This window comes from Triturus cristatus, chromosome 7 (genome assembly GCF_964204655.1).
Source record: "Triturus cristatus chromosome 7, aTriCri1.1, whole genome shotgun sequence".
NCBI classification, from domain to species: domain Eukaryota; kingdom Metazoa; phylum Chordata; class Amphibia; order Caudata; family Salamandridae; genus Triturus; species Triturus cristatus.
The window spans coordinates 1,133,714,378-1,133,740,426 of NC_140590.1; the positions used below are offsets into that span (position 1 = coordinate 1,133,714,378).

Genomic DNA, 26,049 nt, shown 5'->3' on the forward strand with positions numbered 1-26,049 from the left:
GTCTGATAAACACTGGAAATCCAGTGTGAGATGGAATTAGTTTCTGTACCAAACATTTCTTGATCTAAGATTGCTAGAGATTTTGCAGGACCATACCAAATTATTGTAGATACATTATTGTTTTAAGTGCCTATTACAGCAAATGGATTTATTTCAAATTTGTACCACAAATAAATACGGATTGCTTTATCAGTTTTTTGGAAAAATGTTTCTCAACTGAGGGACTTCCTTCTATCATTGTCTCAGATAACGGCACAGTTTACATCTCAAAAAATGATATAATTTTTCATAAAATATGGAATCAAACAAGAAAAAAACTCCTTTATATTCTCCTCAATCTAATGGTCAAGTGGAAGGTGTCAATAGATCTATTAAAGAAGGTATTCAACTTGCTGTAGCATCCAAATGACCTCTTTTCAATTTCATTCAGGAAAAAGTTAATTGTTATAATAACACTGTCAATTCAACCAATGGTTATACATCATTCTTTTTAATGAGGGGTAGTAATGGTAATACTGTTCTAACTCCAAAGGTTTGGTACTATTCATGATAAAACTGAACAAGTAGACGTTCTAGATGACAAAAAACTTATGGTTCATCAAAATATTGTTGAAAAACAAATCAAGGCAAAGTCCTATCATGACACTGTTCATAGAGCAATTAAAAAAACATTTCGAAAAAGGGGATTGCGTAGTAATTTAAAAACCAATAAAAGTGCAGAAAGGTGAATCTGTTTATTCTGAACTATTTTTGGTGGAGCAAGTTGCCAGTAACTCTTTATTTTATGAGTAAAAGGGTGGTGGAATATGAGGGATGTTAAAAAACTCAAACCAGGTCAACACAAGGTGTTAGAAAATTCTAAAAGTTGTTTGCATCAGGAGGGAGAAGGGTTGATCTGGCATTATGTTGATTTTGCCAAAGAAAGAACTGTTGATGATTTGGTTACAGGACAAGCAGCAATTTCAGAAAGTGAAAATGTTAATCCAGCTAAAGATACCTTAAACGATGTTTGTATTTCAAGGAAATGTTGTATTACCTAATGTTAATTCTTCTGTACATTAAACACAAATGATGTTTGAAATGGTTCTAATGTTCAATTCAGAAATAGTAGTATTAATAACAGAGCAATTGTTTCTCAGAACTCCTCAGAATATGTTTCAACTTCTTCTGGAAGGGTTTCTAAAATGCCAGATAAATTTAAAGATTGTGTTTCGTTTTAGTCTTTTCATGATGAAAGGGAGATGTTGTACATCTCTATCATCTTATTTATAGCTCAATTGCATTTTACTGTGTGTTCACTCGGCACAGTATTTGCCAACTTGTTGGTTCCACTGTTATGTTAAGAACTTTGATTAGATATTTATATGATGTCATAGAACATTGTCGGCATTCATAGCCTCTACTTTTACAAGTAAGCCTCTTTTGTATCCTGTCTGCTTGCAGTCCTTTATTTATTATTAAACCCTTTTTATATAAACCTCACTTTGTGACTTCTTTTGTCACAACAGCAACATTTCAAGAGGGAGAGAAACCATCTCTTGAGAGACATTCTACTAGAAAAAAGACTGGCTTGTGAAGTTGGACCTGAAGGATGCCTACTTCACCATTCCCATGGCCATGGGAGTTTCAAAGTTACCTCCAGTTCATATGGAATCACAGTCTTTTTCAGTTTCAGGCACTTCCCTTCCGCCTATACTCGGCTCCTTTGTGTTTCACCAAGGTAATGAGAGTGGCTCTATCTTTTCTGAGAGAGAGGGGGATACGGTTATTGTTTCTCTAGACGATATGCTCATAATGTCCCAATTTCATTCTCAAATTTAGTTTTCAAATTGCAATATTCACAACGCCTGGTAATGGCAGACACGTAGACTGAATTAAGGTCTATATATGTTTTTTTGTTCAAGGTGTGCCAGGTGGCTCCAAGAGTGGCACCCAGTTGAGCCTCTTAAAAGTCCAGACAAAGTAAAGAGATTTATATTTACCTTTTAACCAAGCAGTCAAATAATGGAATACTGAAATATCCCTCTAGATTGGAAGAAGCTCTTTAATAAGCCATTCAGTTTTTTGATGGAAAAGGGACTTGGATTTTTAGGGGATGGGGAGTCACTTTACTTTGCCTCAGCTTGAATTTCGCCACTGTAGGGCAGATATTAGGAAGGTGTGTAGAGAATGTAATCCTTTTCCAACAATCCTGACTGGGTTATGAGTATTATCTGGAGGACGTCTATTCATTTAATAAGCTTGCTTTTATTTCAGTGAACAGCAGGAACATAGGATAACTTTTTACCTGATACATGTTAATCAAAGGCTAGCCCCCAAACTACCGGTCAGCAATACGGATTCACTTTCCCAATGCAGATAACACTGCCTCCTGAATTCAGGTTTTTCGCATCTACTTCACCCAGAAAGGTCACTGAATCACTGAACAAGCAGCTAGATGATGACAAAATGCTTGACTCTTTAGCTGAAGAATCAGCAAGTACCGACATGCCCTAGTTGGAAGGAACTGGAATGACTACCATTGTAGCTGAGTGCCAGAATGCAACCTCAACTCAGGGGCACAGGAAGCTCTCAAGTAATGGCCCCACATTCCTCTAATAGAGATCACAGTACTATAACTGATTATACTTTGGTTAAAACCTCTTTCTGCTACATTAACACACCTTTTTCAAAATCATTGGAAAGGTAAAGTGATCACTAAGCTCTGGCTGCTACTTATGCACTTTATGCACCTGTTCTAACTGGTTGGATGACTCCTCAGCACACCATCTAGGATTACTATTGGCAGAACAAGTCTTTTGAAATAGGTTTAGTAGTGAACCTCCTAGAGTGCTGCTGAGTATTTGGCTGCACCACTGGGGCAAACCATTCTATGAGGAAAGGCTACCATTTCGCTTATAACTATATGAAGAAAAATAATTGGTATCTCTATTTACTCAGGAATTGAACCTGACAGACTGATAAGAGATAGTGTCAAACACTCATTCCAAGAACAGTGTTTCTTCCTAGGAGCAGCCAAAAAGGAAGAGAACTTGCGTTTTGGGGGCTGGCATAAGTGCTGAAAAGCAGCCTCACTGTAATCATCCTCATATGGTCAAACCAATAAACACTTTAGTTTTCCTCTCTCTGAGACTAGATAGCCTGCCTCCCTGGACTTGCATCAAAAATGCCAACCGTCATCTTCATGAGCAATACTCGAGGATTATTTTTGTGAGTTTTAAGCACACCTCAGACCCTTTCCTGCCAACTTCCCTCTGCTCTTCTAGATGCAAGGAGTATTCTGATCGTATTGCATCTCTTCAATGTGTACCTGACGGCACCATGATCCTTGCTGGGGCCAAGCAAGATGTGCTGGAAAAGGAAGCCATCAACCTTCTGAGATGTAGTAAATCCTTCTTACTTTATGCTGAGTCTAATCCTTGTATGAGGGGAATAAAATGCTGTTGTGTTGTAATTCTTCCAGTCCTGCTTTGTAACTTTGTGTTCCTGTTGTTTTGATAGTTGCCTTCATAAATATTGGACTTAACCCCTTCAGCGCGCGGTGCTGAAGGGTTCGAGCGCGGGCGGGGCCCTGACGGAACGGTTCCGTCATGAGCCCAGCTCAACCGATGCTCATGACGGAATCGTTCCGTCATGAGCATGGAAGGGGTTAAACTACCAGACTACATTAAAAAAAACAAGACTAGGGAAGCAACTCACACCAGTCATGGGGCAACATAAGATCTCTGAATATCTTACACCATAATGTTCCAGTGATTTGCCTGGCCTGTAATACAGAGGCATGCAATTTTTGCTGAGTTCTGAATCAATCATAGCTCAAGACCACAATCATGACCTTTAGACACGTTATACTTATTATGCCATCTTAACAGAACAGTTATTTTTCATTTAAATAAATGTCTAACATCTGAGGTGAACCAGCTTCTAAACCAGGGGTGTCCAGCGTAGGTCTGTAAGGACCGTATCAAAGCAGAATTTCAGGATATCCAAATAATATAAACATTTATACACAATGCATCTAAGTAACTAAATGGAAATCATTTACACTTTCAGTAGTTATCCTGAATCTTGGTAAAGGATCTGGCCCTCCTGAACCAAACATGGACACTGTTTTTCTAAGTGCTCTCCATTTCTGCAAATATAATGGGACAGAAGCACACAAATATAAGATGATTTGCTTTGCTTTACACTAGGAGGAAAAGTGAGGAAACTGAAGTATGAATTCAAATCACTGGGTTCCATAACTCCCTCACTAGACGCCATGTCCACTCTTCAACCAGGAATGGGGCTCCTTCTGTCATAAAGCAGTAGGATAAATTATGTTGAAAGGACTTCACCTCCTCCCTCAATGTAGACTGGCCCTTTAATACGAATGAATATTTAATCTGGAGGGTCATTTGTTTAACATTCAGACACAGGATCTTAGAATCTAAAGGGTACTGGCTACACTCACACGTCACTCATACAACAACCACGAGCTCTTACTAGCACTTTTCCGATATATCCTACTACTGCTCCATACAATCGAAATCGGCGATTGCGAATAACTAGTGCACTCTTGCGTAGTGTTCCCCCAAGGAGGGGAGGGCTGGAGTTGGCGGTAACGGTCAGAGGGTCCCACATAAATAAATGACAAAGGCCAATAAGTGAAGGCCACTGTTGCTGTTGTAAAAGGGGTAGTAAAAAATTGGGAAGGCGATACACAATGCCATTGTTTGTAGTCCCAGTGTTAACAGTGTGCGGTTTAGGCTCAGGTTTCCGACCAAATACTGTGCTTGACTACTTCTTATCAGCTTACAGCTGGGCTGGCCAAGTCCATTGATGTTAATAAAAAGTGGAACAGCCGACTAGGAAGAAATTCTCCTCTTGGGTCCCAAAGCCTTATTTTACAACCAACTACAATACATTCATAACTCTTTTCTCGCTGGTAAACTTTAGGAATGGAGGATGCCTCCGAAGGAGAACCCAGTTTGTCTATTCATCCTTTGAAGGAGCATATCCATCTGGAGGGGCAGAAGGTTTTAAGAAACATCATACTCAGTGATCACTAAGCAGTATGGATCACTTGCTACTAGGTGACCATGTTCAGTAAGGGCTACTCAATCTTGTGGTTAGGTTTTGGGGTCTAAAATAAAACCTTTAAGCACAGACGAGGCTCTCCTTACCCACTTGATGGACATGTTAGTAGAACTGCCTAGAAAAACATTTTTCATGTTCACATTCTGACAACTATATAAAATCATGTGTCTCCGAGTTTTTTTTTTACTCTGCAGCGGGCCCCGCTCTAGAGCAGCAGCGTGGTCGACGTATGTTGTGCAGCAAAGCCCGGAAGATGCTAGGCGGCCTTTTGGCGTCTCCTTTGGCTGGAGCTCCGCGAATGGAGCTAGTGCGGGTGTTCTGAGGTGTCATTACTTTCTGTCGACCGTGTTCCTCAATCTGTTTTTCCAGGTGCTTTTGAATAGCCATACCCAACACTTCCACCTCCATGGATGCACCATACACCTCCCAAGTCATGCCCTTTTCATCCCAGCTCACCTCCCGCACTGGTTCAGACTGATCTCCCTTGGCCCCTTTCACATGCACCTCCGGGTACGATGTCCTGGGAGACTTTCCCACTGGAGTCATGGGCCCGGTGGCAACAGACCGAGTTTCTACTGAAATATACACTTGCATCTCTGCATCTTTCATGGAGAGTGTCTGCCCAGGTTTGGCACTAATGGATGGTGATCCCTGATCACCTACAACTGATTGAAAAGTGAATGACTGGGATCCAGCTGGTGGGATAATGGGACTGACAGCCATATGTACACAGTGCACGAGTGTGTCAACTTGAACTCCAACATCTTGCTGAGGAGGAGTGATTTCAAATGAGATCCCTTTGGAAAGGGTGTCCCTCTCTCTGCACTGATCTGCATAGGAGTTTTTCTGAGGTGAAGTTCCTGGGTGTAACCCATCTGTCGAGAATGAAAATGAGGAAGTTTCACCAGGAGGGATTATGGGACTGACAGCTGCAGATTTACACTCCACTCTGGTGTCAGCCTGTGTGCTGATATCTTGCTGAAGAGAACTGCCATCTATTGAAGTGGTCTTTGACAAAGTGCCTATGGGCCTAGTCTGTTTGCCAGAGCTCTTCGGAGAAAGCTGGTTTACTTTCCCGGCTTGGAAAGTGAATGAGGAACAGCCTTCAGGTGGGATAATAGGGCTGATGGCCACAGATTTACACTCAACCCTGGTATCAGCCTGTGTCCCCGCATCTTGCTGCTCTCCTGGGAGCTCAAACGAACATGTTTTTGATAGACCACCAGCGATGTTGAACTTCATATCCATAGTTGGGTCCATTTTCAGTGGCTTCTCTGAAGACGGAGACCCCTGGTTCTTCTTTTCTGCTTGGAATGTGAACGCTGTGGACCCATCATATACGATTATGGGACTGACTGCTACAGATTTATATTCCACTCTTTTGTCAATGTGAGTGCCATCATCCTGTTGAAAAGAGGTGACTCTAGTTGAACACATTTTGGTAAAGGTGTCTTCAGTCATAGCTTTTTCAGCTCCTACTTGGCCTTTAAGGAAACCTTTCTGGGATGGGCACACCTGGCTCTCCTTGTCCATATGAAAACTAAAAGATGAAGACCCATCTGGTGGAATGATGGGGCTAACAGCCACAGACTTACACTCTGCTTTAATACCCATTGTAGTCCCATCATCCTCCTGGGGAGGTGTAAGCTCAAATGAGTAGGTTTTTGTGAAGGTCTCCACCGTCCGGGTGACTTCAGCTTTAACCTGCTCTTTTATCGTGCCCTTTGAAGAAATAGAAGATTGTACTACCTTGTTTTCCTGATAAGTAAAGGATGAATCTCCATCGGGTGGTATGATCGGGCTCAAAGCCACAGATATAAACTCCACTCTGGTGTCAGCTTGAGCCACAGTGTTTTGTTGGGGAGGTGCAAGCTCGAAAGAGCATGACTTTGGGGGTGTATCCATAGTTCTAGTCTCAATACCCCTTACCTGATCTTTAGAGGACAAGCACGGCACGGGTTGTTGAGTGTCCTTTTCACTCTGGAATGTGAAAGATGAGCCATCTGATGGGAATACTATGGGACTGACGGCCACAGACTTGCACTCCACCCTGGTATCAACCTGGGACCCACAATCTTGCTGAGGAGGCATGAGTTCGAATGAGGATGTCTTTGGGAATGCATCCAAAGTCCTCAAGCCATTGCCTCTGGTGTGGTCCTCACACGAAGAGCTCTTCAGTGAGGTACACTCCTGTTTCTCCTTGACTTCTTGGAATGGGAAGGATGAAGACCCAACTGGGAGGATGAAGGGACTGACAGCCACAGATTTACACTCTGCTCTGGTGCCGGCCTGCGTGCCGACTTCTTGCTGCGGGGGTGTATGTTCAGATGAGCATGTCTTTGAGAGAGTATGCCCGGCTCTAGGTTCTTTACCAACAACCTGCTCTTTTGCAGCTGTAGACCACAGGTTTGCCTTGTCTGTCTGGAAACTGAATGATGGAGACCCATCCGGTGGAACGATTGGACTGTTGGCCACTGATTTGCAGTCTGCTCTGATTCCAGCCTGAGTTCCAACTTCCTGCTGGGGAGGAACAAGCTCATATGAACCTATTTTTGAGATGGTGTGTACAGTCCTGGCCACTTTCTTTCCAGGAGGGCCCTTCGGAGAACCCTTTGGAGAGGAAGGTGCTCGTTTTCCTACATGAACATGAAAGGTGAAGGTTGAGGATCCACCTGGTGGGACTATAGGGCTAACTGCCACTGATTTATAATCCACTCTAGAACCAGCCTGAGTGCCAACATTGTGTTGGGGATGATTGATCCCTGGTAAGCAACTCTTTGAGAGAGTAGCTGGATCTTTGTTGTCATGTCCTTCCTGGTTGGCATCATTTGATGATGTAGCAGCCAGATCATATGTTGTATCTTGGCTCAAGTCAGAATGCATGGTTGATGGGCAAGGGTGGGGAATGACTTGTTTTGCTTCCTGGCTACACATTTTTGTAATTTCTGTCATTTTTGTTTTTTGCTTTGAAGTAATTTCTAGAGTACCAGAACCACCTGGAGGATCTTTGGCACTTTTACAGACCCCTAAAATGAAGGAGCCAGAACCTGAGGTTGTGGCAGAATCTAATAAAGACTTACTGGTGCCTTGGCCAAGATTTCCTATAGCCCCTTGCACCTCTGCAGATTGATCTCTCTTAGTGTTAACATCTGTTGCCAAAGAAACTTGTAGGTCTTTGGATCTTAATTGGGGTTCATCTGCCTGTTGGGTCATGGAACATTTCTCAACCTGTGTCACGGGGCATAAAGAGGACAATGGACCTGTTTCTAAGAAAACAGGCTCTTTCTTGATGCTCTCATGACTAGATGTTGAGTACTGCTGCAAAGCAGAGTCCTTTGACGTTTCCTTAATGTGTTCACCCATCAAAGAAGCACTGTCCGAGCTTTCTCTGATAAGTGAAGATGCAGTGGTAGAACTCACTTCGTCGATGCGACCAGACGGTTCTCCTGTCCTACTCAAGTTTTGTTTTTTAGCATTGTCCACAGTGAGGTCACCCGGCTTTTGTAATGGCTCCCTTCCAGGCACAGTTTCACCAGGAAGTGTTGTGGTAGAAGTGATGTTGGTGGTATTAGACGAGGCATTAAAAGGTTCTTTTGTCAACTCCGTGGCTTTTTTCTGAATGGTACTGTCGAGGGCTCCAACACTTGTTTCAGTATTCATTTTAGCACTGAGCTCACCTGGGATACATGTCCTCATTTTAAGATCCTCTGAAGCCTTGCTTGCATTACTGGTAGACCTGTCTTCACATACAGGGATAGGAGTGCTCAATATTATGTTCTCTGGTGCACTGGAGTCCTTGCTGATTATTTCTGGCGGCAGTGGCTTCAAGCTCGGAGGTTCCTTAAAGCTGCTCATCGCTGCACAAAGCTTCTCCCATAATTCTAAAATTGAGGCTTCTAACAGAAAGACAACAAAAACGGAAATCAGACTTAACATATTCATTTTGAATTAGCACAGCAGTTTAATATTTTTTTTAATATAATGTGTATCACATGTCTAAGCAATACTTGGGAAACTCTGACTCCATGAGGAAAGGAAAAGATAACAAGACATAATAGAAACATACAGCTAAATAATATAGCTTGTGTACATATATAAAGCAAGTGATCTGTAACAAATTCTTCCACAGCTCTACTAACCTTTAAAGGCACTGGCTTAATGATAAGCCTATCGAAATTCCTACAGGAAAACCCTCCTCTGTGTATAAGTGAGCATATCCTTGGAGTAGAGAGCATTGCAGACTCTAGGCAAAAGGCCAGGACACAACGTGAGGAAGGGAAAGGGAAATATTTCACTTAGAGGGATAAAATATTAAGAGGAAGGGGGTGGCACATGCATTTGTACTTTTTTGTCTATATAGTTTGACTACTGGTGTGCTCTCAACCGGGGCAACTGGCAATTTTTGTATCTAGTCACTTGTTAAGAGGTTAGACTGCTGCACATTAGGTATTGGTTGTTGCACTTCACATGGTGGTCTAGAAGGGTGGTCTGTGCTAAGTTCTTTAAAAATGGAGGCTGGTTCTTAAGGCTAGGTTGGAAACAGACTTTAAGAAAGAATCTTTCACTATGGATTACAACAGAATAGGAGACTATAGAAAATAAAGCCCAAAAAGTGGTAAGGCCGAGTTTCACATTTTTGTGAATTGTTAAATTTAGTGTATGTCGGAGTAAGATAGCCACGAGTAAAAGATGTTTCACATCGACACGTCAAGAGGATTGAAAGGTGGCTTTAAGCTACAGGCTGGAAGCGTCTCTATGAAGGGACAGGTGAGTGGACTAAATGTAGGTTATACAAGAAGTTGGCTGACTATAGCACAGAAAAAATACAATGCTGTTACAGGGGTTATTTGAACTCCAAAAGCATAATTGTCTGCTGGGTTGAGTGTGGGAGGGTGCCACAAAGCACCAAGGAGGGCAGTCTCAAAATAGGTTGTAGGTCAATATTTTCTTTAAAAAATATTGTGCTACCATAACAGGGTGGGCAAAATAATGAGTACCAAAGCTGTGAGATGATAAGTGCATATGGGTAAGTTTGATTTACTACTATAATCTCCACATCTACATACTTTACAGATATATACAGCCCATGTGCATTTATTTGCAGTTAAGTGAAATAACAATGCTTACTGTGATAGACACACACCTAGTTGATGGTTTTCTCGTGATTTTATGCTAGCACAATATTTTAAAAACAATTTTTAGTAGGAATACCCACAAAATATGATAATTTCAATACTTCTATGGCATCAATACATTTGATAAAACATTATAACGGAACAAATTCAGTGACACAACACAGAACGGGGAGTATGAAGATACTGGAATGCTTGTGCTGAATAATATTGTAACTTAGCAAGTAGTGTGTTAGAAAGTCACAATTTTAGGCCTGTTCACCCCCATTTTTTGGTGCTGAATGGAGCTGGTGGTAGCAGACTTGGATAGTGTCCTGGGCTCTGCTAGTTAGACCAGGGTCAGTGCTATGTTAAACTAAAACATACACATTGAGGTACACTTATAATTGGCACAACCTATCCTTTAAGTCCCTAGTAGATAATAGAGCCAGGGGATGAAAACTACTTATAGGTCCCTCAAATATATTAAGGCATGGCAGTTTAGAGGCCAGCAGCGTTTGTTGGACTTGCATGTGTGCACTGCTGAAAGCCTGAGGTCATTTTAAAAGTTGCCCTGTGTTGCAGCACTGCTTTTAAAATTAACATTCACTTCAAATTCGACTTTGGTGGTATGGGCACTTTAAAAGTGATAATCTACCTTATTTTTACATTGTGGGTACTCCCAAGATCTCCCCTAGGTGTTTCAGGGGTGGGGATCATGTAACCATAAGCAGGGTCCTTATAAAATAGGTTTTCTAGGGTGGGGAGTCCTATAATTATGAGCAGGGGGGTGGTTATAAAAGAGGTTGCATAAACCCTGGTGAGCAGGAAGTTGCACATTCATTGTTTCCCCTTGAAGATAGTTGGCCTCATAGGCTAACATGGCAATATGCTACGGCTGCATAACTATAGCTAGGAGAGTATAAAAAATATCATTCAAAGGCTGGAAATAATGGTATTGATAAATACAGGAACTTGGCATTGTTGGATTTATTATACCTCGTACAGAAAATATGTTATAAGACTTTCTTTTCTGTAAGCCAAAATCCAGCCTCTAGTACTCTTTCCTGATTGGTCAGCCCTGAGAGGATTAGCCAGGCTGCCTTGATTAGGTGATAAGTGGACTGGCCGGGCAGAAGCTATCTGATGGAGAGAGCTCTGTGGGGTACAGGAATGCCAGAGCAGATGGTTGGGCCATAAAGCATCAGCTTTAAAGCAAGAACAGGTCAAGCAAGCCTGTCAGCCAGGGCCACCCCCTTTCCCTGGCGATGGAAGGCTTAAGGAAGGAATTCACAGATTTGAACAGGGGGAGATGAGGGAAATTGGCCATACTCCGAGTTTAGTTTAGTTAGCTCCTGCTGCTCTGCTGAAATTTTAGCCATGAAGGATGAGAGACTAGTGTTTTCTGGGACAAGACTATACCACACTTTGCTGCCACACAAAGTTGTCAAGCTTTGGGGTGTTGCCCTGCACCTCCTTAGACAGGGGTACTACCCTGCCTCTCGCAAGAGAACACTGGATAAATATGCAAGTGGTGCAGAGCTTCTCAGTTCTGCTGCCTAAAACTACAAGAAGAAGGAAGAGGATTGTCCTGCTGTAATCCTGATCTGCACCCAAGGGCCTGCCTGGTGAAGACTGTGCCTGCTGCACTATCTGGGACTACAGCTCTTAGGACTTTTCCTTAATTCAAGAAGGAGTGGACTCCCTGCAGCTACAGGTTAATAGAGCTTAACTGACCCTTCTCCAGCCAGAGTCCCCCTCTTGGAGTGCGTCCAGTGGAGTTTTAAGGGATTGACCAAGTGAATTGTGGACAGTAAAGACAAGGCTTGCCAAGAACCATCTATGAGATTCCAGACCCTTAAATGTGCGTTTTGGACACTTGGAAGCCACTAGAACTTCTGGAAGGACATCCAGAAGTTTAGGAAACTTTTTTTAAAAAGCTTCAGGAGGTGACCGACCTGACTGCAAGAGCCAAGACGGCCACCTTCAACTGCGACCTGGCCCAGATTCCAGGTTCATCCCGCTGAAGAGCTCTGGAGGTCCGACCTTCAGAGTTTAATCAGGAGCTCCCTGAAAGTCATGCCAGTGAACACTCACTGAATCCATACTGGTGGAGAGCAGCTAGGGCCTTCGGTAGAAAAATCTCCAGAAAGGTTTTTAAGTCCAAAGGTAAAATTTAGTCCAAGGTCTACCACGTGGGATATCCGAGCATGGTTCTATTGCGGTCATCCTGAAACTTTGACTTTGTCTCGGTCAAGTGTGACCAGATGTCCAGAAGTGGCACTATTGGTTTCTAAGCACTAGAAAGTGTTTATTCTTTACAAATTCAGATCTCCGGTTCCCTGCATTGGATTTTCATGGTTGTGGTGTCATTTTAAAGATAAAACTATTTCCTAGCTTTATAAATTGGTGTGGGACTTTTATTGTGTGTTGTGTCTTACTTATTCACTGTACTGGTGTTTTTATATGCTTTACATGTTTGTCTCCTATGTTAAGCCGTACTGCTCTATGTCAGCTACCATTGTTGAGCAAGGGACTAATTTATAGAGATCCTAATTAGGACCAAGTACCATGTTGGTGGCCTTGATGATGGTGTTAGGTGCCTTCCTTCTACTCCCCATAACCCATCTTCCAACATAGTGTCACAAAGCACAGAAGGTAGCAGTGATGAAGGTCAGCCCTTGCCTTCTGCGATGCTATGTTTTCCACTCCTTCACAACTGTCCTCTGCTCGAAATAAGCATATTTCAATGTCTAACAGGTATTCGCCACTGGATGGCACTGCAATCACATATGCTGAATTCTAAGACAAATCTCTTGCACTTTCCCCCTCCTACTGCTTCTACTTAGTTATCACTTTCCATCCAGATATTCAATTACATGGATTGAGTTTAAAAAAAACTATTAATTACCCTTCATTAATATTGTAGCTAGAATGCAAACTATTGCAATATATTGACGTTAATTATATACAGGTAACTAATTACTATTCTCAACTCCACATCTATGTACTTTAAAGGCATAAATCCACAGGTTGAAGTGAGCAGAAACTAATAAGGTGTATCTTATCATTTCTTTTTTGTTAATGCAAACTGTTCATAAACTTTTCCCAAAAACGTGCAGGTGTTCTCAACTGCACCAAGCAACTACAGGTCTTGCAAGCGCAAAAACGTCTTTCAGACACACTCTGCTATTGCTGCGCCATTGCCGGGGGTATTTGCATTCGTATCTTAAAGCACCGTCAACTGAGGGATCTGTGCTGGGCAATACCCTTGTTAGAGAGCCTCTCTGTACCTGAAAGACGACTCTGCCATCACTCCCTACTACTATGAATCACCTTCAATTTCCTCTCAGAATGTGGTCTCTCTTTTCAGAAAATATGACTGCCTGTATAATCAATGTAAGCTCCCAGAAAACCCCAAGTCATAGGTGACACCTTAATCAAGATTTTTTGTTTTGCTAAATCCACTTTGCATTATAGAGCTTGTAATTATTGTATTTTATAGTGCCGCTGTTGGTGGGTCTCTTCTCAGGCTCATGGATCCTGCTATACATTCTGACAGCACCCAGACTGTCATCACCCTTCCCACACCCTCGCCTTTGTGCAAGTCATAGCTCCCATCATAGTGTGCTTACACAGCTGTATACCCTTTATATACTTACCCCGACAGGATTATGCTAGCCGACATTCTGGCTTTGATATCATTAAAGGACGATATTTAAAACTCAATATTTTGCAAGAATACTACAGTCTCTCTCTCCCAAACACTCTTGGTGTTTCTCCTTTCAGTCCTACCTGGCAATTGGAATCCTCGCTCACTAGCACTGCTACTGCAGCGTGGGACCAAGTACTGAACATATGTAAATTCTGACTTTTCTTCATTGACACGTATTGATTACTTCTCTTGTTCTCAGCAAACTGATTAACAGCCTGCCTCCCTAACTTCTTTCCTCGATTGAACATGGCTGTAACACTTACCTCTAAGATGCCTTTACAGGACTACAGACCTTTGGAAGCCAGGCTACTTATGGGTAAAACTGGAAGGGGGGAAATCTCCCAGGTCTACCGCACGCTCATTCTCAATGCCCCGCCCTTAACTCACTCTGAAGCAGTGAAAGATTGGGTCAGTACCCTCGATTACGTTGACTGGAGGGAGGCCTAAATGGCCCTCTGCAAATTAGCAATATCACCCCGCCTTCAACAGATCTAGCTCCACTTTCTCCATATTACAGATCTTACACTCTACGCCCACTGGAAGATAGGCAGAGTGGTGACCCCCACATGCCCACGCTGTTTCCATAATGAGGCCGACTCCTATCATATGACGTGGCAGTATCCCCAGATTGTCTGCTTCTGGGAAATGGATCGTACCAGGGGCGGCTTGCTCGGAACGGGGGTAGTGAGGCGGCTTGCTCGGAAGAGGGGTAATGGGGCTGGGAGGGGGATCATTTCTTTTTTATAGAACTGAACTTACCTTGTCTGCCATGCCGCTGCATGCCTCTCCCGCCGCCGCACACCTCTTCTCTGTCTGCTGGAAGCAACAGAAGCACTCAGGCTTCTGGACTCTCCCAGCCAATCACGGCACTTTAGGACCAGCGTCGTGACTGGTCTGAGCTTCCTGTTTGGATGCTCAGGCAGTGCCTGCGGAGGCTGGGCATGCTCTCTATGGGGCTGTGCAACACAGCCCAATAGAGAACATGCCAAGTGCGCATGACGGTTTAGCCGGCCCTAGTGGTCCGGTCAAACCGTCATGTGCACTCAGAGGAGCGCAAACCACTTCTCCCATGCTCTGGCATCATGGAGGCAGCCCGCCCGACTCCCACATAGAAAAAAAATGATAACGTCAAGTTATTATCATTTTCTTTTTTGCACTGCTGAAATAGCAGTGGGGCGAAGGCGGAGGAGCCACTACTGGATCGTACTACACTGTCCTAAATACTAGACAAATCACTCTAATACCGAATAATGCCCTACTGTGTATCCTGGAAGACGTAGGCAACACTGGGGGGGAGGGAACTGTGGACCCTGGTAGCAAAATGGAATATCACCTGCGCTTGACACCCCCACCCTTCACTGACAGCTTGGGGCAGAGCAGTAGATTGGTGCGCATAACAGGAAGTGTGCATTTATGTGGCGAGGGGCTCTGGAAACATTCTAAAAAATGGGGCAAATGATGGGAATACTACGGACTAGACTTTGTATCGTGATACTTACATTGATGCTTTGTATTATAATATTTACAACGATGTATGGTGCAGCGCCTTAGGAGCTTTGTTTTCTGGGATGTTTGTTCATTGTATCATTTAAACTGGTACAACACCTAATAAGATTTTACTATAAAAAAACAACAACTTTACTTTACTCCAAAGTTCTACCTCTTCCTATCACCAATAGCCCAGCTGGCTCTATGACCAAAAGCGAGCCTCTTACGTGTTAGGAACAATTGTCTTTAAAGCTTACCACATAATTACCTTTCTTCTGCCATTACCTCTCTTACCAAACCTGTAACCTACGATCTGCCAACTAAAATCTTCTGGTCACACCCAAACCACATGAGATCAGCTGAGATTATGGTCCTTCCATCTACTTAACCCTCTCCACTGCAACTCTGTACTTTCGATCATCCGGGCCAGAGCCTCCATCGAGATATGCAATGAAAGAACCCTTTCCTATCACTGGAAGGCATGACTCTGACCTCTCACAGCTCTCGTAATGCCAAATATGTAGATCGCAGTTAATTTGCTTTTGTGTTTATGTCTACCTATTTTTGCAGAACAGTTGATTTCAGTGATTTTGTATTTGTGCAGACTTGTTTATCTTTGTGCTGCTCATATTTACGTACCGTGTGACCCGTTCCATTAGCTATCATTAACGCTAACCCGGGGTTTCTGGTAACCACTCACCTGGTCAAGATGTTATGCACTGATACTGCTCTATCGTAAAGCCTTTCCGTTCAAAACGTTATCGTTTTTTGTTTTTTTAAATAATTTTCAAAACGTTATCGTACTACAAATAAATACCTCCAATGAGTGAACAATAGCTAGTAAGTGAGCAGATGACCAAGGGTATGATTGAGTCGGAGGAGCCAATGTATGCATGGATACATGTTAAGGGGAGAAGTGACCTTTAACCCCTTCGCTGCTAGGCCTTATCTCCCCCTGTGCTAAGCCTTTTTTGGGCTATTTGGGGTAGTTCACGCTTAGGCCCCTGTAACTTTTTGACCACATAAGGTATCCACGCCAAATTTGTGTCCTTTTTTCCCCAACATCATGGGGATTCTAAAGGTACCCAGGGTTTGTGGATTTCCCTGGAGGGGACCCAGAAATTAGCCAAAATACAGGCACATTTTGTTTTTGTTTTGGAAAAATGGGAAAAAAGGGCTACAGATGAAAGCATCTGGTTTTCTCCCTGCAAATGGTATCAAAAAGGGGTTGTGGTGCTGAAATCACCATCTTCCCAGCTTTCAGGGACAAGCAGACTTCAGAAAACAAAAAATTGTTTACACAGTTTTGCCATTTTTCTGGGACATAGCCTATTTTTGCTATTTCTTGTGCTTTCAACCTCTTTTCAGTTAATGGTAGAAATGGGTATGAAAGCAATAACGGATCCTGAAAAGCTATACATTTTAGAAAAGTAGACAAAATTCTGAATTCAGCAAGGGGTCATTTGTGTAGATCTTTCAAGGTTTTTTTATAGAAACCAACCATTGAATATAGGGAAAATTGAAAATTAGTTGAAAAAAACAGCCATTTGTGACAACGTTTTCACCTGTAACAACTTCTAATTATGACACCAGTATGAAAGCAATATACCGTTACATTTGCTGGACCTTTCTGGTTGTGGGAATAAATAGGACTTGTAGGTTCACCAAGAACCCGACGAACCCGGAGCCAATAACTGAGCAGAGTCTTGCAATGGTTTTTTATTAGGTACGGGGTATATAGCAATTAACTTGGGAAAATATATACATGGAAAAATCGGTATGAAAGACACCTATGTATTTCTGAAATGGGAACAAAATATAAAGTTTAGAAACAGTAGATATTTGCACATTTCCGAAATTGTGAGTACCCATACTAGCATGAGAATTATAGGTCATTTTTCAAAATGACTTCTTTTTTATACATTGTCTTTCATTTGGAAGGCAGAAATGCATGGAAAGTCAATAGGTAATAACAGTTGCTCTACAATTTTGTGTTATCCTAAGTCTCCTGATAAAAATGGTACCTCACTTGTGTGGGTAGGCCTAGTGCCCGCGACAGGAAACGGCCCAAAACGCAACGTGGACACACCACATTTTTACAGTGAAAACCGACCCTATTTTTGTTAAGTGCCTAGGTGTAGGTTTTGAACCCTAGCTCTGCCGGCACCTAGGGAAACCTAGCAAACCTATACATTTTTAAAAACTAGACACCCAGGGGAATCCAGGATGGAGTGACTTGACTGGCTCTCACCAGGTTCTATTACCCAGAATCCCTTGCAAATCTACAAATTTGTAAACCAAAACACATTTTCCTCACATTTCTGTGTTGGAAAGTTCTGGAAGCTGCGTAGATCCACAAAATTCCACCCACTCGGCGTTCCCCAATGTCTTCCGAGAACAATGGTACCTCACTTGTGTGGGTAGGCCTAGTGCCCACAACAGAAAACGGCCCGAAATGCAACATGCACACACCACATTTTCACAGTGAAAAGGGACCCTTTTTTTGCAAAGTGCCTAGCTGTAGATTTTGAACCCTAGCTCTGCCGGAACTTAGGGAAACCTAACAAACCTATACATTTTTGAAAACTAGACACCCAGGGAAATCCAGGATGGGGTGACCTGTCTGGCTCTCACTAGGTTCTGTTACCCAAAATCCCTTGCCAACCTTAAAATTTGTTCAAAAAAACACATTTTCCTCACATTTCTGTGGTGGAAAGTTCTGGAATCTGTGTGGATCCACAAACTTCCACTCAGCCCGCTTTCCCCAAAGTCTTCTGAGAAAAATGGTACCTCACATGTGTGTGTGGGTCAAGTACCCGCGACAGGCAAGGGCCCAAAACTTATTGAGGCAACTTAAAAATTACCCATCACAAAACAACCTGGTTTTGCAAGGGGGGGGGTCCCATGAGTTTTTGGCCTCGGGCTCGACGGCCATCTAGGGAAACCTACCAAACCCACACATTTCTCAAAACTAGACACCCTGGGTAGTCCAGCAAGGTATAGCTTGCGTGGGTCCCCCAACATTTCCCTACCGAGAATCCCTTGCAAACCTCAAGTTTAGCTGAAAAAAATCACTTTTTTCTCAAATTTCTGTGTGGGAAAGTTCTGGAATCAGCGTGGATCCACAAATTTCCTTCTACACAACATTCCCCCAGGTCTCTTGATAAAAACTGTACCTCACTCGCGTGGGTGGGTCAAGTTGTTTTGGGGGTGGGGTCATTATCATGCCCATTCTGGGCAGCCCCCACCCCAACGTCAATAAAAAAAAAAACAATCCCTAGTTTCTAGTGGGCTTTCTGCCCCCCCCGGGGGGGCAGATTGGGGCTACTGCCCCAGGGGGGGAAGAAAGACTGACATTTCTCGGGGGGGGGACATTGCCATGCCCTTTTTGGGCAGCCCCCACCCCAACATCAATAAAAAGAAATCCCTGGTTTCTAGTGGACTTTCTGCCCTCCCCCGGGGGCAGATTGGAGGCTCCTGACCCCATCTGCCCCCCGGGGGGCAGAAAGACTGACATTTCTCTGGGGCTGTGGGGGCATTGCCATGCTCTTTTGGCCAGCCCCCACCCCAACGTCAATAAAATAAAAACAATCCCTGGTTTCTAGTGGGCTTTTTGCCCCCCAGAGGCCAGATTGGGGGCTACTGCCCCCGTTTGCCCCTGGGGAGGCAGAAAGACTGACATTTCTCTGGGGGGGCATTGCCATGCCCTTTTGGGCAGCCCCCACCCCAACTTCAATAAAAAAAATCCCTGGTTTCTAGTGGGCTTTCTGCCCTCCCCTGGGGGGGGGGCAGATTGGGGGCTACTGCCCCCATCTGCCCCATAGGGGAGGCAGAAAGACTGAAATTTCTGTAGGGGGGTGGGGACACTGCCATGCCCTTTTTGGGCAGCCCCCACCACAATGTCAATAAAAAAAAATAATCCCTAGTATCTAGTGGACTTTCCGCCCCCCGGGGCGGCAGATTGGGAGCTACTGCCCCCATATGCCCCGTAAGGGGGCAGAAAGACTGTTGCGACCAAACAATCATGGGGGGAGCAAAGGCCCTTGCCCAAGGGGCTGCTCCCCCCTCCCTTGTGCTAGTGGGTCCACTAGGGAAGGGTACCCCTCCCATCTTTTTCAGTGCTTGGGGGGCTGTGATAGCTCCACTAGTACCAAAACTGAGAAACTGAAACTATGTTTCAGTTTCAATTTCGTTGCAATGACGCTCACGTGCCATGCGAGCGATCGTCATTACAATGAAATACAAAAAGGCCTGGGGAGGTTGGGGAAGCTCTTCCTCACCTCTCCAGGCAAAACAAAAATGGGAAATCCCAGCAGAGGGATTTCCTGAGCATGTGCTCATGACGGAATGGTCAGAAAAGATCAGCCTATATCTAACCCCTCTTCTAAATGAGGTGGTTAGTTTTGGGACTTATCCCCTGTCCTGTAAAAAGGTGTGTATGAGGCCCATCTTGAAGAAACCATCCTTGGATCCCACTGAGGTGAAAAACTACAGTCCAATATCAGGTCTACAGATAGCAGCTAAAATCTTAGAAAAATCAGTTAATACGGAACTAACCCACTATCTAGATAGCAATGACCTCCTAGACTCCACCCAACATGGCTTGGGGGGGGGGGGGGGGGGGAGGATAAGAGCCGTCCTTACCCTACTTGACCTATAAGCAGCGTTTGCCACCGGCAATCATACAGTGCTAACGTGGCGGCTGAAGGGAATAGGTATAAAGAGACGGCTCTAACCCTACTCTCCTCCTTCCTGACACCTAAGGAGCAGAGGGTGTGTTGGGACAGCTTGAAATCATTGAAATCAGAGACATTCTGCCTCCCATGTGGGGTACCACAAGGCTCAGCATTATCACCAACTTTATTCAACATCTATGTTACCCCTCTGGCCAAGCTAATCAGAGTGCATGGTTTCACGTTGATCTCATACGCTGACAACCCTCAGATAGTTATATCTATCTCGCTGAGGGCAGAAATCTCAGCTGTCAGTTTCCACAACTGTCTGAAGTGCATCATGGGCTGGATGAATCTGAATTTCCTCAAGCTTAATACAGATAAAACAGAGGTCATGGAGTTTGGGAAGGGTACCTCTATATGGAATCAAGCATGGTGGTCAACTGAGGCAGGTAACTGCCCACTCCCATCTGCTAAGGCGAGAAATCTGGGAGTGATGTTTGACAACCAGGTAAACTTTGCAGGACAGAGCAATCTCCTGACTTCCTCTTGCTTTTTTCCATTGAAGATCCTATGCAAGATCCTGCCTTTTGTTCCTCAGGATCTCAGAAAAACGGTAATAGGTGCACTAATCCTCTCAAAAATAGATTACGGTTAGGCACTGTTCTTCGTCATTGACAAGTATCAGACTGCTACATTGCAGTCATTGCATTGCGTCGCAGCACGAGTACTACTTAAAATCCCTAAATATCACTCCATCTCTGCTAGTATCAGGCAGCTCCATTGGTTTCCGATCCAACAACATGTTGAATTTAAAGCTCTTTATTTGGTACATAAGGCGCTGTATGGTGGGGGAGCCATAGACATGCAGAAACGATTTCTTGGGTACTCCCCGCAACAGAATCTTAGATCAGCCAACACAGGGCTAGTTCAAGTCCCTAAAATCCAAAATGCCGGATGGGGAGGGAAAAGTCTATCCTACTGGGCAGACAAACTCTTGAAAAGGCTGCCGATTACTATTAGGCTACAGCCTAATAGGCTTCGGTTTAGGAAAATGATAAAGACTTGGCTATTTTCCCCCAAATAATCTCCGTTACTGCGCCTGGACAACATACGACACGTCACATTCAGCGCCAAGACCCTCGACATTCGTGTGTTCTACAAGTACCTTCGTTACTTACTAATCAGTCTTCTGATAGGTGTAACAGTGGCTTTACTGACCCTAGGAGGCAGAATACCAGAATATTGTGACCAAAGTACTTTGTGACAGAAATATTGCATTTCAAATATCGTTTACAAAAATATCACTACATTGTAGCTGATAAAACTAAATCTGTACACAATGGGAAGATCGTTTTGTAAATTATATTGTAAGACCCCATTATTTTACCAACAGGGCTGTATCATGCCCTTCACCACAAAGGGTGCGTCCACCATCACATGGATTAGTGAAGGAAGGCTTTCAGCCACTACCACACATACTAAGACCTTCCTCAAAGCTAAAATGGGCGGAAGCGACCTTTAGCAAGCGAATGCATTGCGACCTGAAGCATAGTGTTGTAGGATGAAATGGAGTCAAATCAGGCCTTAGCTCCTCTCACAGGCAGAGCAGTCGTGGGCCACGATGGGTTGGACTATCGCCAAACGTAATATCGCCCAGAAATCGGGGGTGGACACTACACCATGCGTAAGAGACAGGGTGAATGACTATGCCATGATTGCCGAAAAAAATTGTGTTTATGGGGAGGGAGTGCCCACGAAAATGGGACCACAAATGTGGAAAATGGAACAAATATAGGGGTGAAATTTGCATTTCTCCTGCGGTGGAATTGAGGAGGGAGAGACGAACACTGTTGGATAGATTGGGTGAGACGATGGTAGCCCCCACACCGGGCAGTCGAGAATAAGGTGTTATAACAAATGGACCAGTTGCTGGGTTTCTCATAGTTTTGACCCTGGTACACTGCTGTAACTATTGAGGAAGGAACAACCTCTAAAGATTGTGGCTTTATGTATTCCTGATCCTGAAACTGTTGTAAAACAATGCTGAGATCTTGTGTTGCCTTGCCAAAGATGACTGTATAATGCCTTGCACCGCTGCATTTTGTTCTTAATAAAAACAGTTTAAAAAAAATTTTAAAAAAATTATGCCTTAGCTGGGAGCACTTGTGCTCGAAATCTTAGAAGATCTGATGAGTTTCAAGAAAAAGAGGCAACCCAGTAACCCAAGGACATGGGTAAAACAATGATTAATAACACAAATGGTTCAAAGGTGGGAAGTGTGGCCCTTGACTTCCATGGCAATAGTTTTTTAAGGAACCCTTCTTACAAGTACGGTTTTCTTCTGCATTTTTTTATTTATTCTCATTTCAACAAATTATTTATTCAAAACATAAAGTAATATCAAATACTAAATAGGGGTGATCCTCTTTGGTGACAGCACAGTGAAAAGTGATGTGGTTAATAAATAATGCGCTATTGCTATATACAATACTATATACATATAGTATGATGTTATTTATGACATTTGTGTTGACGAGTATCATGATCCACAATCAAATTAAATCAGTCCACATTTGAAAAATCGGCGACGTTTCGACCTACAATGCCAAATGAATCAGAAAAGGGTCATCATCAAGACCGAGGATTTGAAGGAGACACATAAAGAAGAGAACGAATCATGTGTAAGTATCCTCAATATTGTGTTCCAAGATTAGTATATTTTGGAATTGTCGCGTTTGTGGCATAGCAGACTAATTATGCAAACAGTACTACAATCTTAGGGAATGTCTAACCCAATGGGTACATCATCCAGCTTGTCTTAAAAACGACAAGCTGTGAGGAGAAAAGTATATTGGTAAAATCACTGTATAGTGTCCATGGACAATAAGATACTGACATGAATAGCACCTACCTAAAGAAGTAAAGGTCTGGCTGAAAAGGTCTAGGACAAGAAGTGATTTGAGTTCATGTAGCGCTGGAATATTGATATATTGTCTAGAATAATCAAATGAAGAAAAGCAAAAGAAGACTCTAAAACTAAACGCAAGAGTGGTACCCTTATTTAGAGTCAGGCAGAGTTCCTACTAGTTTCTTGTGCAGCCCTATTCACACGAGGGGCCCAGATGTCATCTTCATTACTTTAGAGAGACTGGATGAAATGCACAGATGTCATTGTCTTTTCCCTATCTTAGAAGATGGGATTGCCACTCCATGGGCTGAGGAAAAAAGTGCTTTAAGCTGTACTAGCATCGGACTCCTTACCCTGGAGGTGACGGGCACTCAGGTATGCAGTATAAGACAGAATGTCCGGAGCTTTGAGATATTTACCTACAATATTTATTATTTTATCCTGACCTGATTTGCACGGTCTGCAGACCAGCCAGACAAGACAGCAATTCTGGTTACAAGCCCAGACTCTGAGCTGCTGTTTGGCCAGTGGACTCAGAGGAGTTACACTCAACTGTCTGGTTGAGTGAGAGCTGTCTGGCAGAGCATAATACATGACATTTGGGCAGGCCAGTGCAGAGCCCCCCGCAACAAGTTAAAATGAACCAGTCATTTAAATTATTATCATTTATATTTATAATAAGCACTAATACCGAAGGTTTCCTGGCGCCACAACAGCAGAACAATAATATGAACATGACTTGACATTTGATGAACAAGGTGTTTTCAAGGCACGTCTATATGTTAAGTAGGTGATTAGAAAGGACTTTGATAGTCAGAGAAAGTGACTTTCACAGCTTGGAAGTAAGGTAATAAAAAGAGCAGCATCTGCAACATCGTGTGTTCACTCAAGAGCATCTTTGAAGTAGGGACTGTGAAATGTAGGGTAAGAATAAGCTGTAGATCGCATTGTTCTCACTAATAGTAGATTCTCTATGTCAGCAGTTCTGAACCTGCGGTCCAGGGACCACTGGGAGTCGGTGATATCTACTCAAAGGGGCTGCGACTGCTTAGAAAATTAAATAATATTAACAGAGTCATAAGATCTATATAAAGAAGAAAAAGTACAATTGAATTTTTTTTAAAGTTCTGTAAACGTGAGGGAATTTGAAATTGGAGACTAAAAATTAGGTTGGTAACCTCAGATTGATTTATGGGAGCAGTGCAAGTGCATCTAATAGAATTTAGTATGGGCGATGGGTGACCTCAACTGAATATAGAAAAGCTCCAACTTGCCAATTAATTTTTTTTTTTCATATATTTTTGTTTGTGAATTAAATAAAATATTTCATCAGATGTGTATTTGTTTGATGCATGCAAGTTTCCCCATTTTTTGGATATTGTTTTGTGGTTCGAATCATCAAAGTTGCTTAGTCTAGTATCCCTGGATTCCAATAGTGACTAAGTGGGGGTCCCCAGATTCCAGTAAAATTAAGTGTGAATCCACAAAGGTCAAAAAGTTAAGTATCACTGCTCTATGCAACGCAACGGGCCTTGAATTGGCTGCATTACTCTACAGGTAGCCAGTATATAGAGAGCGACGCATATTACAGACATGTTCAAATTGGTGTAGCTTACATATAGTGCAAACAGCTAAATTCTGCAAAGGCTGGAGTTTAGTTAAGAAGTATGCTAGAAGTCCCACGTAAAGACTTTGGAGTAGTCTCACTGGGGGGGGGATGGGGTGGGGGGGATTCAAAGCAGATACTACTGCTACATGTTCATCTTTGGGAATGACGGCCAGGGATTTTCTAAGTTGGTATTGTAACAGAAAGCAAGTAGAGGCAACTGAATTGACCTGAGAAAAGAGGGGACATCAAGAGTTGATGGTTAACTTAAGACTCATCTGATGGGAGTGGCCCAAAATATTACGACAAACATGATAATTTGAGGGCAAAATGAAAATTCGTCAGAGAGCTTGATACCACTACTAAACTATAAAGTCCGGCCTTTAGCATGTGGCAGCTATATTAAAACAGACGCTTGTTCGCTGATCTGTAAATGTATCTCTCTTGATTAAATGCATAATCAAATGTTACAACCTGGAAACCAGAGACAAGTTACTTGCTTTATTTCGCCTTGCAAAAGACAGCCAAACAGAATGAATGACTTCCTATATTCCTCATGCCCACACTATTATCAATGGTATCTTGGTGCACAACGTACACCTTAAGATAGGTGTATCTTCACAGATGTTATCAAGATTGTCAATAACGGCACAGTTTAAATGGAAGGGAGTTCCAAAAACAAAGGTCCTTTGAGAAAATAGAGAAAGCCACACCCCATGTATAGGATGATGTATAGCAAATAACCACCAATAACTTGTGGTCTTGGCTGTGATATAAGCAGGGGTAATGTAGGACCAAACAATGCATCAAGAAAAGGCACATCATGCAGGATTAATGTGGCAATATTTCACATTTTATTCGTTTTAACACACACTGATAAGCCTTCATTTCGTTAGTGCCGGTTTAGCAACTGAATAAAGCAATTGCCTACTGGAAGGTGACCAGCTCATCTTTGCCAAGGGTATGCCATTGGATGGTGCCACTTGTAACACTTTCAGGGCTTGTGTAATCCTACTGTGTACAATACTTTGGGTCAGCACAATCTTCATGACCAGTTGGCTTCCTTTTCTCTTTTGCTTGCTTCCAATTCAATTGCTTTCTTTCCTCTTCTTGCGTTTGTCCCTCCACTGGAGCATAGCCTTCCTTACAATACGTTTGATTGAATGTGTTGTTTCTTTCCACTGCTTACACTGCATTCAAGGAACTAGATTTTTCTTTTTCATTCAGCACTCCCTTGGAGGGACAGTGTTTTCTTATTCTCTCCCCCATCTGGTACTTCACACTCATATCCCTGCCCCCATGCTATCCATCGTGCTCTTCATCCCCTCTGAGCTCGCACTTTGCTTCTTCACATCTCTTCCCATCTGCACGACTTCTTTTGTTCCCTTTTTTCTTTTCACCAGCACACCCCAGCTCTTCCCTTCCCCTACAAGCCTTAGAACCTCACCCAATCTTCCCATCCAGTT

At 43.1% G+C, this 26,049-nt stretch overlaps 1 protein-coding gene across 1 annotated transcript in view; it reads right to left on the reverse strand.

The window, feature by feature from the left end:
- Positions 1-305: 305 nt before the first annotated feature.
- The window catches only part of GPRIN1 (G protein regulated inducer of neurite outgrowth 1), a 40,428-nt gene continuing 14,684 nt past the window's right edge, over positions 306-26,049 (reverse strand). Inside the window, exon 2 of the mRNA XM_085618292.1 lies at positions 306-8,975. Coding sequence (XP_085474418.1) covers positions 5,263-8,934 — 3,672 coding nt within the window. The 5' untranslated portion in view covers positions 8,935-8,975 and the 3' untranslated portion in view covers positions 306-5,262. The remainder of the gene's footprint in view (positions 8,976-26,049) is intronic.